At 36.9% G+C, this 17,591-nt stretch overlaps 1 protein-coding gene across 5 annotated transcripts in view; it reads right to left on the reverse strand.

Annotated features, from left to right (window-relative positions):
• Positions 1-17,591, reverse strand: part of AKT3 (AKT serine/threonine kinase 3) — a 264,003-nt gene that overhangs the window by 14,498 nt on the left and 231,914 nt on the right. For all 5 annotated transcript variants that reach the window (XM_039883229.1, XM_039883227.1, XM_039883228.1 and 2 more), the window contains 2 exons: positions 13,136-13,350; positions 7,179-7,266 (listed from right to left, as the gene is read on the reverse strand). In XM_039883229.1, the coding sequence (XP_039739163.1) occupies positions 7,179-7,266; positions 13,136-13,350 (303 nt within the window). The remainder of the gene's footprint in view (positions 1-7,178; positions 7,267-13,135; positions 13,351-17,591) is intronic.

The following is a 17,591-nucleotide window of genomic DNA, read 5'->3' on the forward strand; positions in this document are numbered from 1 at the left end:
TGTGTGTGTGTGTGTTTGTGTGTGAGTGAGAATTCCTTAGAGTTTTCTACATATAACATTATGTGAATATAGTTTTACTAATTCCCTTTTGATTTGACTGCTTTTCATTTCCTGTTCTTTCTAACTGCTCTGACTGCAACTTGAAGTAGTATGTTGAGCAAAAGTGTCAAACGTGAGCATCCTCGTTTTCTTCATTTTAGAAGAAAAGCTTTCGGTCTTTCACCACTAAGTACCGTTAGCTGTGGGCTCACATGTGGCCTTGAGAAAGTTTCCTCTATACCTAGCTAAGTGGTCTTTTTTGTTTTCTAAATCATGAAAGGGTGGTGAATTTTGCCAAATGCTTTTTCTGCTCCAGTTGAAATAATCAAGTGTTTTTTTTCTTTATTCCGTTAATGTGGGGTGCTACATTGACCCATTTTGTGTTGAACCATCTCTGCATCCCTGGGATAAAACTCACCTGATCCCTTTTAATACGTGGCTAATCAGTTAGCTGGTATTGTGCTGAAGAATTTTGTATCTATATTCGTAAGAAATACTGATCTGTAGTTTTCTTAGTGTTTTTGTGTGACTTTGGAAACAGAATGAGCTAGGAAGTACTCTCTCCTCAGTAGTTTCTTAGGGGAGTTCAGAAGGGCTGGCATATTTCATCTTTAAATGTCTAGTAGAATTTTCCGATGAAGCCAACTGATCCTGGGCTTTTCTTTGTTGGAATTTTTGATTACTGATTCAGTCTCCTTATTAGTTATAGTCTACTCATACTTTCTAATTCTTCTTGAGTTGTCTTGGTAGCTTGTGTTTCTGGTTTCCACTTCATACGGGTTATCCGCATCATCAGTGTGCAGCTGTTCACAGTACCCTCTTATAAATCCTTTTTCTGTGAAGTCAGTACTAACGACCCTATTTCATTGGTGATTTACTATTTGATTTCTCTCTCTTTTTCTTAGTCAATCTAGCTAAAAGTTTGTCATGTCTGTTGATCTTTTCAAACAATCAACTTTGGTTTTATTGATTTTGTTTTTCTTTTCTCTTTTTCATTTATCTCCACACTAATCTTTATGCCAAAAATTGGCTAATGTAGATGAAATGATGAAGAGCTCAATTTATCAAGAAGATATAACCATCATAAATTTAGGTGCACCTAAAAACAGGACTTTTAAGATTAAAATAAAGCGAAACTGATAGTACTAAGAGAAAAATAATGGTCACTGCAGAAAATGACCGACTGTTTTAACTGTCAACACAGTAGGAACGGTACCTGTGTTTCAGCTTTTGATTTTCATTGGGCGTGTGTTATTCAAGGAAACATATATTTAAATTTAAAATGTCCTTCACTGAATAAAATTTTTAATGAGTGATTTCATTTCCTTTGTATTCATATGTTTAAAGACTGCCTAAAATATGAGCACGGCACTTCATAAAGGAAACTGCATATGCAGACTCAGTATTGTATATCTTTCTTTGGACAATTACACGGACATTTAAAATGGAACTTCTTTAATCTGATAGGATCATCTGTAATACCCTAGATTTTAAACTTTCCTCTTTTTTCCAATAAAGTGTAAATAAAGACCATTATATATTAAAATCCAAAAAAATAAATAAATAAAAGCAAGAATCAACTACATAATGTTTAAAAAAAATTCACTTAAATATGATACAGGTTAATAGTAACATGATGGAAAAAGATATATTATACAAAAGCAAAAGAAACCCGGAGTATTTATATCAGTATCAGTCAAAGTAGATTTCAAAACAAACATTAACACTATGGACATAGAGGAACACTTCGTAATGATAAAGGAGGGCATAACAATCCTCAATGTGTATGCAACTAATAATGAAGCTTCAAATACATGAAACAAGACTAAAAAGAGAAACAAATGAATCCACAATTACAGCTGAAGATTACAACAATCCTTTCTCAGTAACTGATAAAACAAGTAGACAGAAAATCAGTGAGATGTAGACGGCGTGGACAACACCGTCACCCATCCTGACCTAATGGATACTGACTGTGCGAAATTTGATACAATAAAAGCAGAATACACATTCTTTTCGAGTATATATAGAACATATACCAAGATAAACCACTTTCTGGGCCATGAAACAAATGTGAATACAGGTTAAAGGATTACTGTCATATAAATTATGTTTTCTAACCACAAGACCATGAAGTTAGGAGTCCATAACAGAAAGATTTCTGAAAAATTCATATATTTGGAAATTGAACAACACACTTTGAAATAGTCCTTGAGTTAAGAAGGAATCACAGGGAAATTAAACATATTTGGAAATGAAAACATAGAATATCAAAATTTGCAAAGTACAGCTATCAGTTCTTAGAAACTTATAGTACTAGCGCTTATGTTAGAGAAAGAGAAAGGTCTCAAAGCAATAATTTTAGGTTTTTCCTAAAGAAAATAGGGAAAAAAGAACAAAGTAAACTCAAAAAAATCAGAATGAAGAAATAATAAAAAGCAGAATTAACGAATTGGAACACAGAAAAACAATATAAAAAATCCACAAAACCATAAGCTGGTTCCTTAAAAAATTTCATTAACATTGGTAAATCTTTAGCCAGACTGACCAAGAAAAAAATGAGAGAAGACACAAAAATAAAAGAGGGGTTATCACTACATGTACAAGAAACACCAGATAGACAAGAAGGCAATACTACAAACATTTTTGAGGCAACAAATTAGAAAACTTAGATGATAAAGTCCTTGAGAGCCATACAACACTAAAACTCATTCAAAAAGAAACAGATCACTCAAACAATTCCATGTCTATTAAAGATATTGAGTTCATAGTTAAAAACCCCCCAACGAAGATAAAACTCCAGGCCCAAATGGCTTCGCTGGTAAATTCTACCAAAGATTTAAGGAACAAATAATATTATTTCTACACAAACAATTGCATACAATTGAAGAGGAGGGAGTTGCACCCCCCACCTTGTTTTTAAAAGGTAAACGTGACCCCTAAATGAAAATCATACAGAAACATTTTTTGTGTTCTCACTTCCAGTATCACTCATGATAAGGGGCACAAAAAACCTTAAGAAACACATTGTATCAAATCTAGCACTGTGTACTAAGGACAGCACGTCACGCACGGGTAGGTGGATTGCCCTCAGGAATGTAAGGCTGATTTCGCATTAGAAAACCAATCAATGCAATGCACCATGTTAATATAATATAAAGGAGAAAACCCATGTGATCATCACAGTAGATGCACGAGAAGCTTTTAATAAAATTCAACACCTAGTCATGATTTAAAAAAAAAAAATTCACATTGTAAAAATAGAGAGGAAGTTCCTCAACCTGATAAAAGAAGTATAAAAAATCTACACTAACATCAAATTTTCATAACTTGCTATACTGAAATAATCTTAGGCTTAGAGAAGACTTACAAAAATAGTACAAATGGTTCCCATATAAACTTTACACACCTTCCCCTAATGCTAATATCATATGTGGCCATACTATAGTTATCACAACTAAGAAATTCACATCGGTACAAAACTGTTAACTACCAACTTTATTTAGATTTCAGCATTTTTTCCACTTACGTCCCTTTTCTGTTCCAGGAGCCAAGCCAGTCACCATGCCACCTGAGTCTCCAATCATTCCTTGCCTTTCATGAAACTGATGCTTTTGAAGCTATCTGGTCAGTTATTGTGAGGAACATCTCTCTCTGTGGGTTTGTTAGGTTTTCTCATGATTATATTGTGGTTATGCATTTGAGGAAGAATACTACAAAAGTGGCATACTCTTCTGAGAGCGTCAGATCCAGGGATGCGGTCAGCATGTCTTATGACTGGGCAGGTGGAGCTCGATTACTGGTTATGACAGTGTCTGCCAGTTTTCTCTACTGTAAAGTTACTCTTTTAATCTTCGTAAATAAAAAATGCTTGAGGAGAGACGCTTTGAGACTCTGCAAACACTATCATCCTTAAACCTCTGCCCACTCATTTTAACATTTCCTGGTGGATCTACCATGCAGCAATGTTTACTCTTGTGTTCTAATGGTGATTTCATAATTCCTTCATTCCTTATAAATTTATTAATTAGAATTCCTCTGTAAGGAAAGCATATGCCCTCTTGACATTTTATTTATTTGTTCAATCATTTATTTTTACAGTATAGATTCATGAATATGTATTTTATTCCTTGGGTCATAATACAATATTATCTTTACTTATTTTGTTACTGAAATTGTTGCAGCTTTCATGATCAGGAATTATATAAGGTTGGCTCCTATGTCCTCGTAAATGCTCATTTCTATCTATCTTCATTTTTTTTTTTTTTTTTACTTTCTAGAACCATGAAATTTCTTTTATTTTCCCCATCCCAGCTCTGGGATCAACCACTTCTCCAAGTAACCTTGATTCCTTTTCTTGGAGAATGATATTTAGAAACCAAGATCTCGGTGCTAGCTGTGATCATTAACGCCACATTTAATGGTAAAAGACATTTTCTCCCTAAGATCAGGAACAAAGCCAGATGTCCACTCTCCTCACTTCTATTAAACACTGCAGTGGAGGTCCTCGCCAACATAAGGAGGTGAAAGAAAGAAAAAATACATACAGATTAAAAATGAAGTAAAACTTTTTATTTACAGAAGATCATCTATGCAAAGAATCCTATCTACAGAACAAGACTATTAAAACTAATAAGTGAATTTTGCAAGCTTGCACGATACAAGGTCATACAAAAATAAATTGTATTTCTATGTACTTGCAGTAAACAATGTGAAAATGAAATTTAAAAATACCATTTACATCAGAAGACATGAAATACTTAAGAATAAACCTAAAAAAATATGAGTTAGACCTGAACACTGAAAACTGACGCATTACTGAGACAAATTAAAGACCTAAATTAATGAAGAGATACACTGTGTTCACAGATCCAAAGGCTCAGCAGAGTTCAAACGTGAATTTTCCCCAAATTCCTTTACAGATTCAACATAATCTCACACAAAAGCCCAGCAGACTTTTGTTGACAAACTGAGTGTAAAACCCACATAGAAATCTATCTAGATAAATTCACTTGGAAAACGTCCTGCCAGACCAATCTTAAAGCTCGAAGGCACATCTGAGATCATAATTTTATGTGTGAGAAAAGTGACTTGTCCATTCCCACGCAGGAAAGCAGCAGCAAACGCAGGGCGAGGACATTCACATTCAACTACTTCATTTTTTACTTTGCGTAGGGAGAGATCTAGGTTTTCCCTAAAGATACCAGCATCTCTACACATGCCTTCATCTTTAGATTTGCCACAATATATAGAAAAATGGCCAATAATCATATATCTTCTAAAGCATACTAATAAAACTAGTTAAAAATGCTTGATCTTACAATTAACCTCTAACAGATAAGTTACACATTTTAAGAATATAAAGGCCCTATGTAAATGTTTAATTTTACAAATTATTTCATAATCTATACTGTCCAAAGCACCAGATTCTTGACTGAATTCATTAAAATAGCTACTGGTATCAACATTCCCATAATTCCTTATCAGTGATACGCTACAACCCCAAATAGATCCCATCGCGTTTTTATAGCTTTTTAGAAAGAGACTCAAAGTGTAAGGATGCTGCTATCACGCTGTAGTTAGTTCTTCAAGTACGTAAGGATGGCTGAGAGCATCGGCGCCTACGATATCTGGGACACTCGGACGAAACCTGGAGCGGGGTCAGCCTGTGGTCAATTCTATTGTTTATGGAAACAGTGATTTTTGTGGTTATGCCTCTTTATACAAGATACTGAACCTTTTGTCAAATTAAGTGTCACCTATTTTTATCATTTATAACAATTTTAACTCATTTCTCCATAGACATTATCTAAAGCTACGTTTTGTCACTGCTTTCTTCCCTCACTACTTGTAGAATCTTCTGATTCCGTCCATCACGAGGCAGCTGCCCAGGTGTCCTACTGTCACCTCTACTCTGGGCCTGCTTGGGCCCGTGGAGCAGAGACAGGTAAGCCTGGCTTCCTTGCTGCTGTGCTAGTTGAGGTCTCAGCTCTCCCCAGATGATCCCAAACTACCATAACTCATAAACGCAGGGTTGACAAGGATCCAACACTTACCCATGGTAGAAACTCGAGAGATGTGAGTTTAACTGAAGTCTGAGTAGAAGCATTTAATATGGTGCAACTATTTTAAACACCTAGTTACAAGAAATGCTTAGAGAATCACTACAGTCTCCCTTATCATACAGGGAGGAAGTACTTGTCTCACTTCATCGTAATTCATGCGACAGCATTCTATCCTTACTTTAGGGACTTGCAGAGAATATGTGGCACAAAACACACTACATCAGTACTGACTGATACATGTTTCAGAGAAAAATGTGAAAAGCTGAAACGGAAGGATAAATCGAAATTGAAATGGAAGGACAACCCGCACAAAATAACTGGATAAAAATTCTAAGCAAATACTGAATTACATTAAAAAATTTATATTTTCCCAAAGGTTTTATATGGGCATTTGAAAATCAAAATTTCAAAATCAGTGTCTGTATTTACAATACCTAAAGTAGCAAAAATAAAACCAAATAAACGAAAATTAAAAAGATAAAACAGACACAAAAATTTCCTCCTCCTGAATTTCAGCAGAAATTGCAGTATTAAAAACAATAATCGGATTACAATAAAAAAAAAGTTATATAATTTGCATCATCCATTTCATAGGTATTAAAGTCTGTTTCAAATAACAGAAAAGTCCAAAATAAGACAAATAAATTTATTACTTTGTTAAGAATTAAAACTAATTTGCTTTAAATTCTTTTTAAAATAAGGATCTTTATAAATAAATCTGAAAAGTTCATTTTAAAATTTAAAGCCATAAAGACAAATTAAAAAATTATGATTCTTTTTTTCCCAGTTAGTTTTCCTAAAGAATAATTTTACATGGGTCTTTATTTTTTCTGAATCAAAGAAAAAATGAGGAGCAAACTAACAAATTATTGTGATTTAAAAAAGGGAAAAATCAACTGTTTGACCATACTGAATAAAATTATCAATAAAACTTTGTGCTAAGTTCAATATTCAATTAAATGATAGAGAAAAAATAGAAAGTATCATTATATCATTAAATTTTATTCACTTAAAAATTTTTCTGCTATAAGTTCATTTTAGCCAAAATATATAGACACCATGAAGAAAACTTACCTTTTTGTCATATACATCTTGCCAGTTTACTCCAGAGAAGAAACTGTGTCTCATAATTTCTTTTGCATCATCTGGTCCTCCACCAAGGCTATGAGGGCAGGAATAAAATTAAATGAGTATAAAACATTTATATAAGCCCCAATGCATAACAAGAAGTTTTGTGAAATGTAATTTTCTGTGTGGTAAATAGTTCTTGTGATAAATAGTTCTTGTGATAAACAGCCATAAAAATAAAAAGCGTTTGCCGTCAGATCTAATTTCTCTAATATGTCACTAACGAGAACGCGCCTCGGGTCAGCATGGCTCCGGAACAAGGCACAGGCTTGGAGACGAACCTGAAAGGGGCAACCGGCTCTGCAACTTGTGAGGCGCGTGACAATGGAAAAGCTGTTTAACCTCGGTTTTGTCATCTGTAGAATGGGAACACTACTACTAGCTGGGGGGATTATTGCAAGGGTTAGAAATAACGTAGGCAAGCGCGTAGCACGACAAGTGGCAGCATTTATCAGTGCCAATTCTACAAACCAAATTTATTTTAGAATGAACTCATGTCAAAATACACCCTTTGTAACATAAATTATGAAACGACTAAATTAGTTAGAGAAACAACGTGTAGAGCATTGCTAAGAGATAGAAACTCAAGGACTATCTTCATATCTCCAATGATTTTCCACAGAAACGAAACTGATGATTTGTGAAATATCTTTACAACGCAATTTGCTAAGCAAGTTTCAATATTAATTAAAAATTAAAAAAAAAAAATTCCCCCTCCAAAATCTTCAAAGGTGCTCTCATTTAACTGATGCCTCACACGAGATGAAATTCGGTGCTTTCTTAGCCTCCCCAGCTCATACAGTGCACACTAGTCGTGACAAAGAAAGAATGAGAGAAACGAAAAACAGGGAGGGAAGGAAGGAGGGAGGGAAAGAGGGAAATGAGAGACAGAGACCAAAAAAAAAAAGAACAGGGAAAGAATGAGGAAAAAAAGGTAAAGGAAATCTATTTAAGTCCGCATTTGATGCAGCAAGCTCTCTTTGGTCTTGTCCATGGTCAGGAATGATGTATGTGGGGGACACTGAACACCCCGGTCCTGCGGAGGGCGGGGGGATGCACATGTGACACGCGCGTGCGTGTGTGTTTATTACGACTTGTACTGACGGATACAAAGGACGTGAAGCTCAAAATTTACAAAGAATTTCCTTTATTGTAAATTAACCAACTGATGCTCACAGAAAACTTTCGTTGCTTTATGCTGAACTCCAAAGCCATCGGCTGACTTTCGGGCAGTTCCGACAGGAACACTAGCTGATATTTTTGTTTATGGAAAAGCCCGAGATGAAAGTGATGCGAGAGGGACCGCGTCAGGGCTCCGCCTGCTGGTCAGTTACGTGACCTCTTTGCCGAGTGACTGGTTGATAGTTTTGGAACAGGAGGAGAATATTTCCTCGTGTTCTGTGCTATTCGTAATATAATGAATATAGATACACCAACCTTTAAGATTTAATCTGTATTACTAACATTTTATTTATCACTTCCTTAAATCTAAACAATCAACAAAACAATAAATCAAGCCCTGACTTACAGCGGTTGCCAGTTCCGGTGATGTGAGTAGCCCCAGCTCGGCCAATTTCAAGCTACCAACCTGATGTCACTCAACACAGAAGGGGGAGAGATGAGCAGAGGCAACCAGTACGCACGCCTCAAAGCACAGGCAATAGTAAAATGGGACAAATTAAAGGGTGATGGGGTTGACTGCGTATTACTTTTGATTTTAATATTTTTATTTTATTTATAAATTTGTCTAATTTAATTTTTACATAATGACTGTATAATACAAGCAGGCCACAGAATTCATGAAACTTAACAACTGGCTCTGATGAGCTGGTATGTCCAACTCCCACACATTCACGCAGTGGGAAGGAAAACAACTAGGCCGTAGAAAACCAACAATTATACGATTCTAATGAATTCTGGTTATTAGGTGTAAGAAACACATGATGGAAGGATTCAGGATCCTCTGACATACTCTCAGAGTGGAAAATAAGACCACTGGCTAATATCTGAATGTCTGTAGCGACGACCAGCACTTCCCACAATCTCGGGCTCCCATACGGGGGTCCACGCAGACTGAAGCGCCCCCGACCTGAACGTGCAGACCAGGTCAGGTCAGAACAGCCACGTTCGCACCAGAGCTCAGGCCGGCCACTCTGGGTGTGGGTGACACCCCGCACCCCGCTCCCTGGCCTCGCTCTTTCTCCTTCTACCAGGCTGTGTGTGCCTCTACCCCAGGACACTGCAAGTTCTTTCGCGAGCAGGGATCAAGTACTGGATTCTCCAAAAAGTATTTTAAGCTTGTGCTTCAGGAGCCAGAAAAGCAGAAACACCAAAACATAGGTTTCCAAGAAGAATTTAACATTTCAAAGTAGGCATCATAAGTCTGCCTGAAAAACATCAGAAGTTCATTGTATTTTCTTATACTTACATTACTGTTTATTTCGATGTTGTTTTATTTTTTATTACATTTATTGGGGTAACATTGTTTAATAAAATTATATAGGTTTCAAGGGTACAGTTCAATAATACGTCATCTGTATATTCATTTTGAATTATAACAAAATGGAGGGCAAAGTAAGAGCTGGGGTGGAGAACCATTACTACTTTGTAAATAAAACGTCTCCAAGTTTGTGTCATCCTCAGTTCTTTAGTGATAGTTTGGCTCTGGACACAGCCATCATTTAATGTGAATTTACCAATACATATAAAGCTAAGGTATCGGCCATGCGAAGTCTAAGAGTATAATCTCCGACTGCCATTCTAGAAGCTGGGAGATTCTTTAACACGAGCTTCCTCAAAGTGTGAAACTGTTAATTTCAAAGTCAACGACCCCCTAATACACAACTTAAGGCTTTGAAAGAACATCGAAATATGATTTGCACTAAGATATTTATAAGAACATGAAACTCCAGTATCTGAACGCCAAACTCAAGCCTCGGTGCAATGGATTCTTTATTTCTAGAAACATCGCAGAATCCATATTTTCCTAGTGTTGCTGAATGCAATGCGAGGTCAGCTTTTCCTGTAAACTCTGCAGAGGAGGATAAAGGGGATGTCAAAAGAGTGATCGTAAAGTAACGGAAATAAGAAACAAAAGCAAAATGACAGTTGACCGTTCGATAGAACCGACAGCAACGGCAAAGAGAATCAGAAAAATGCAGGCCGAGTTTTAAATAGCTGAAGAGGAATGACGGCGAGGTGCACGATGCCATCTTTGATTATGTTCGCAATGACTGTTCAGGTCCTTCGTCGGCTCTTTCTCCTGCCTGCCAGGATTCTGTCCTCGGCTCTCCTCTCTGTCCTCTGCTCTCCCGGCCACTCCCGTGGCTCCAGCTCCGTCCTGGGCGGCTGAGGACTCCTAACCCGGACACTGGTTGCTGCGTGTCTGTCAAGCACTGTGCTCTTCCCAGCGGCTCGCTTCACACCTCCCAGGCTGCACGCAGAGACCTCGGCGGTAGAGCCGCACCCAATATCAACACGCACCGCACCCCATCAAGCCGCCTCGTCTGCCTGTGCTCCCAGTCGTTACTACAACTCCCTGCTCCAAACTAGTCGCCCAAGCTGAACCTGCGGCATCCCGGAGTCCTCCCGCTTGCTCGCCGCCCTACTCAATCATCCGCGGAGCCTTACTCACCGCTGCCACCGCTGCCACCGCTGCCGCAGCAGCGACCCCGCCCTCGCATCCGGGCCGTTCCACGGGCATCTCACCTGCTTCGTCTGCCTACCCGGCCCTTCACTGCTCCAGTCCACCCACGACAAAGCAGCCGGGTTACCTTTTCATAGCACAAATCTGATTATCCACCCCTTATTTTTAATAATTCAGTGGCATCTCATCCCCTTCTGAATAAAGATTAAATATTTTCTAAGAAACATAAGGTCCTTACAATCTAACACATCAGCTTCATCTCCCAATGTTACCCAACTCATATTCTACACCCCAGTCACTGAACTTCTCAAATGCCATGTTCATTTGCAATTCTAGCTGTTCTTTGCATGTAAATTTCTCTGCACGACGCCAATGCAAATTCCAGCTCCCGCAGGAGCCAGCTCCAGTCTTCCAACCCCTAGACAGAGCTAATAATTTCGACAGCAATTTCTACGCAGTATAACCTGAGCACCTGTGAATATGTTTTGTGCCCCGCTAACATATGAACATCTAGAGCAGAGACCGTTCTGCCCGTCCTTGCATCCCCCGGACGTTTTCATGCGGCGGTGGAGGGGCTTGTCCCATCTACTGTAAAAGGAAATGGAGGATAACTGAAAACACCGCATCTTCTGTCTAGACGATATCGACCTCTGGGTGCCAAACTTTAAGAGGTTGTCCTACATACCAGGCCACTCACAGTGACGGCCGCAAAGGAAAGAGCTGTCAGTGTCACCTGACGGGTTCAGGAAAGGATGGGATAAAAATTCGTTGTCCTTGAAACCAAGGCAAATATTAGATTCCAAATCAAGTAGATAAAATAGAAATCCTAGCTCTGTAAAGAATGCCTATCGCCAAGTGCTACCCGTTACATTAATTGTGAAACCATCAAGTTAAATGGAATACACTTCAAAAGCTGAACTGAGAAAACGATGCATTGTAAACAGATCTATAAGAGACATCAAAAAGGCACCAAGAAACCTGATTTCTACCCTCATTCTACACGAATGTTCTGTGAGCTCTAGGATAAATCACGTCAGCCTCTCTGGGCCACCGTTTTCTCCTCAAGCAGAAGGGAGAACAGCATCTACCCCATCCACAGGGTGCTGACAAAGCAAGGAAGACGACACATATGAAAACGCCCCGAATAAAAAGTCACTTTCCGGATGGAAGAACGCAGTCACTAGAACTAGGAAACACCTTTTCGAATGGTTCTTCACAAAGGAAAAAAGGTGGTTCTTCCTTAGTTAGGTTTGCTTATTTCCGCTGAAAGTAAAACCAAGTTCCTCATAACTTTAACAGCTAGGAGCATATAATGGAAAGCATCTCTAAGGTAGACAAAGCCCACATTTTAAGATTCATTTATTCCTTCACTCGTGAATTCAGTCTATCAACAAATACATATTGATTATCAGCCACAAACAGAACATTGCAAAAAAAATTTTTTTTGTGAGCTGTTATGAAAGATCCAACAATATATGAAGTGCTGTACCCTCAAGATGCTTAAGATCTAAGAGATGTTCAGAAAAATACCAATATGCATACAAAGCTAGATGAAAGGATAGATACACAGATACACACAAACACGTATGTTAAGGGACATTAAAATTAACAGTCACTTCATATATGACTTATAAAAACGCATGTGTAAACGAATATATAAACAGCAACAAAGAACACTGTAGCTCATGAAGCAAAGGGCTGTAGGATTGTTCAGGTCACAGCTATAGCTACCAGAATAGAAATACGAAGCATATAAAGATTTTTTTTTTTTTTTTTTTGCCATTAATCCTTTCAGCCACACATGGAAAAGTGTATCTTCAATGACGAGCAAAGAATGTCGTTAAATATGCTGACAGAGGCGGGGGTGGGAGGAGAGCAGAGAGATAAGTCTACCCTTTTTACAGCGTGAATCGGCAGAAATATAAAGGCCCAGAGACTGGAAGGGGGGAAAGGGATCTTCTTATGCCTACAAGAGCAAGTACCAGGGCACTTAAGAAAGTTCACTCACAACGTGGATAATAAAACTCTCAAAATCCTTATTTGGTAAAATCTGCATAACGTTTCCAAGTCAGAAAATAGTTGAGGAAATTTTTTAAATGTTCTATGTTATGCAGTTAAAAATAAGTCAGTATCTCAGTGGGAAGATGTCTACACCAAATACATAGCTTCTTGGAATTAGTTATGTTTGAATTAATTTCCATATCACAATTTCTAACCACATGCATCAGTAACTCGCTGGGTGTAATTTGTCGCTTACCGTTTATTTGGATCCTTTATCAAGAGCCCTGAAAGCAACGATTTTGCATCTGAAGAGAGTGTTCGAGGAAATTTAATGTCTTCCATTAGTATTAGTTCAAAAAGTTTCTCGTGATCCTGGTTGTAGAAAGGCAATCTCCCACACATCATCTCATACATGACGACGCCAAGGCCCCACCAGTCCACTGCCCGGCCATAGTCATTATCTTCCAACACCTAAAAGCGAAACCAGTGAAAAGATTAACTACTACACATTGACTTTTAAAGCTCTATTTATGAAATATAAGATTTTTACACAGAAATGAATCTTAACTTTCAAAGCCTACGTAGACTATTTTTAGATCTTGACGTTTAAACTATGAAGCATCCTACGAAAGATATAAATCACATCAAATATTTGAAATGTTCAATATACATCCAGAAATGGTCAGAGTATAAAAAAAGGGGTCCAGTCGTACAACCAGTTCTAAGTAAATGAGCACAGGAATGCGCTAAGGGCCAAACGAAGACCTCAGCATACCTGCAAACTTTCTCTTCGGCCTACTTACTTTTTCATTCTGGCTCACTGATGGAGACTGTTAAGTAGCAACTTAGAGCTAAGGTATGCGAATTATAGAGCATATAATGTGCCTTACACATTCCTGCATTAAGAATAACTAAGTAACACAAATCAGACAGTGAAAGAGAGAAGTAGACACACACAGTGCTATGCAGAAGCGTACGGGGCATGACAACCATGAAAATAAATTTGAAGACTTTTAGAGGCCCGTACTTTTAAACTCTCTCAGGCAATACTTAGCCATTGAAGTGAATATGAAGGTTTATTGTCTGGGCTGTTAATAAACGTTGGTATCCAAAGCTTTAGTACCTCACGACGATTTTTTCTATTAAACATAAATAATAAAAATCATGGGCTCCATACCTGTATGGTATACGTCCTTTGTTTTCCAAAATATATTAAATGCAAAATAAATTTAGTAAGAAATGATATAAAAGTGTCAGGCTTTGTTAGAGCAAACTGTTCAAATCGAAACATGATAACTTGCCATTTGTCCCAGGAAAAATCTGATTCTATCTTTTTATTAGATGTGTTCCTCATCCAATGAAATCTTCTTCATTTATTTGGAACTTTCAATATTTTATTTTAAGTTACCATATTTGAATCATTTTAAAGCTTACTTTTTTGAAATTTATCAATTAAAATAATCTTACAACTGATTATGTAAGAAAGAATCTGATACAGAACAAAGTAGAACTCACGTTCCAAACTTTCTTAGTTTGAAATAAGTAAATATGCTGTTGATGATTACTCCGATGTGACTTTCATTTGAAATTTACCAATAATTCAATTTCATAGGATTGCACGTGGTATTTTTGACAGTAAGGCACTTAAACATGGAGCACATAATTTCAATGAAAAACTACATTACTTAAAGATCTATTTAGTAGTGTTTTCAAATGCCATAAAAATTTAATTTAATTTAATTGTTTTATTGTTTGTTTTGTGGCTAAAGAAAACTAGGAATTGCACTGGCGAGATATGAACACAAGTGCAGTTTTCCCAAGAATATTCTGTAAATCACAAACTAAGTAAACTCTTTTTGGGAAAAACAACAAATTCTCATTTTCATCTTTAGTCAAAAATATCTCTAATATCTATTTGTCTGAAATGAGTAACGTAAGAACATATAGAACGAATAACCTGAAGAAGCAGAGGAATTCTACTTGTTTACGTAAAGGAAATGCTGCATATATAATTTTTAAATACCAGTGACTTTGATTATTCAAGAATCTATCTCATGTCCAACTAGTAGAATGGGCCTTTTGCTACTAGATCCTGGATTTTACCTAATAACGAAAAATTTTAAAATCTAAGTAACCTTTCATTGCATTCCTACAACATCAACCAAACAGTGGCACACACAAAAAAAACGAGCCAAATGTGGTTTTTAACCTCTTTTTTTCATAAAACCATAAAAAGCATAAAAGCTGGATTAACTGCCTCCCGAATCCACATTTCACCAGCCGGGTTCTCATCCCCAGCTGGCAAAACTGGCAATCCTTTATTTTTGTTTAAATACCTGGTTTGCAGCCAGAAGAGAAAGTGAGTACATAAAAAAAGGGTTTTATTTTTGAAGAGAAATAAGCATCTGAAAAATAAAACTGCATTGTAAAAGAATCTGTTTGGTAAAATAAAAATGTATTTTATTTAGCTTTGTAAAATGAACACTGATTCTCAAACTAAGTGATTTTGCTTCTGAACATGATGTACTTTAACTGATATATAGATATAATGCTATACAATTAGAGCTGTTTGCTTTATCACTTTGTACTGAACAAATCTGATGTAATATATTATCTTTTTGACATGTAAACTTAAGCAATGTTGAGGAAGAAAACCCTAACGACTCAGCCAGCCTTCTTTATTTAAGAGTTTCCTATCAATTAAAAAGAAAGATTTCTGCTCAACTCCTCTGTCCAAACAGCTGGAAGATGAAATACACAGTAATATAAATAAAAGTGATTATAACATTCTACATGTGGATAATAACAGAAAACATGTCACGACTATTCATATAATATCCTCTCCTTAAATATAAATCCTTTCAAAACACAATACTCCGAAATACTGTAGAAATTTCAGAGTGAAATTAAAATCCACAGCCTCATTTATATTATTTGTAAAAGATAATTTTTCTCCCTTACTCAAAGCACTTCTTTTTCCAAAATTACAGTAACATAAAATTTATATTCTTTAACCTAAGAGTTGCAATTCCTTCTGGCTACCTCTGATGATTCTTTTTCTAGCACAAAAAGGCTAATTTACTTGATGGTTCTCATGAGGGCCAGTGGGGAAGTGGAGGGGAAGCAATGGAAGCCCACACTCCAACTCCACCAAGGCGCAGGTTATCGCGTGGTGTGGACCTCAATGCAGATCAGAATCTGCTCCAAGGGAAGCGATCCACTAAAAGACTCACCCTAAAGAATCAATCTAAAGAAGGTGTCTTTTTGCCATAAAAATCAATGTTACTGACATTGAACTAAACTCAAGGTTTAAGTATGGATACGGACACGTGGTATTTCCCTCTGTCCCTATTATTCTCTGTAACCATAGATGCAGCTTTATAACTACATTTAACACGAATGCCCAAAGAGAGAGCACGAGAGAGGATCTGGGACACTAAAGAAATGTAAATGTTGAAAATGACGACAGGTCACATTAAAACAAGACCCAAACAGTGCAAACTCTAGGAAACAAAGCATAGTTTCAATTTTTTCTACCAGGAGCCAGAGGTCACTCCAGGTTCCGATCTAACAAAACCCAAGACTCAAGTTGGTCACAGTAGGTACCGGTTACTATTAAATATTCCGGTAATATTTAATGTAGATGCTTTTGTTTATAATACAACTAGGTAAGTTTAAAAAATCATCATAAATAGCTCTTAAATGATTACTAATTTCAAAGAATGATATTAAATAATAAACCATGTATTTTAAAATGACACCACCAATTAAAATTACCAATGTAAATATTTATTTGGCTAATGGCCACTTTCAAAAAACATGTTCATTCTAATATTCTTTTACCAATTAGGCTTTACCGAAAGCCTGAAGGAACACCTCTCAGTTGGTTTGCCAAGGCCACACAATGCACCCAAGGCAAGTGATTATAAGGAGGTTACGTGTGCCCTAGAGTGGCTTACTGCTCAATCAATAATCCTGACAGAACAGATGGGGGGAAAATTAAACATCTAAACAAACTGTCTGCACACCTATGTTGTGAAAGTAAACTGCGAACTTGGATGAACCAATTTACCGCTAATTCAAAAAATAATTTTTTTTTCCTGCTAACCTTATATTTCAGGTAATTGATATGTGTGTGTTTTATATACAGACACTTATATACTTTATCATTTATGGAAATCCTTTATATATTATTAACATCCCAGAAATTTGCTTTAAAAAAAGACATATAAATCTTGTAATTCAGATGCTAACATGCACTGCAGCTTCGGAAGTAGGTACTTCGTAAGAATTATAGACTCCATGGTTTCTTCATAAATATATATTCTCAACTGCTCTAATAATTCTTAGGATTCTGAAAGTGTAACTGCCATTTGCTGCGAGTTAGACTGCTGTGAGCTATCGCCTAGCACTCACACACAATTCTTGCACACAGCTAACGTCGGACTTGCAAAGGCGATCTCTGGCTAGAACAGGCGACGTTCCTGAATAAGAGAAGAGCTAAGTGGACAGAATGCTGCTGACTGAATCATACTTCCACACTTCTTCCCAGAGACTTCTACATTTCTTTTTTATCCTGAAGCAATGGACATTATGAGATTCTAAGAAACTGGGTCTTTGTAACCGAAGTAAAAATAGCCACTGTACAATACTGCAGGTCACCACGAGTGTCACCATCCAGGGTTAGTTTTGTTACATACATTCTTTGGCTT

Source organism: Pteropus medius, unplaced genomic scaffold (assembly GCF_902729225.1).
Source record: "Pteropus medius unplaced genomic scaffold, Ma_sr-lr_union100, whole genome shotgun sequence".
Classification (NCBI taxonomy): Eukaryota; Metazoa; Chordata; class Mammalia; order Chiroptera; family Pteropodidae; genus Pteropus; species Pteropus medius.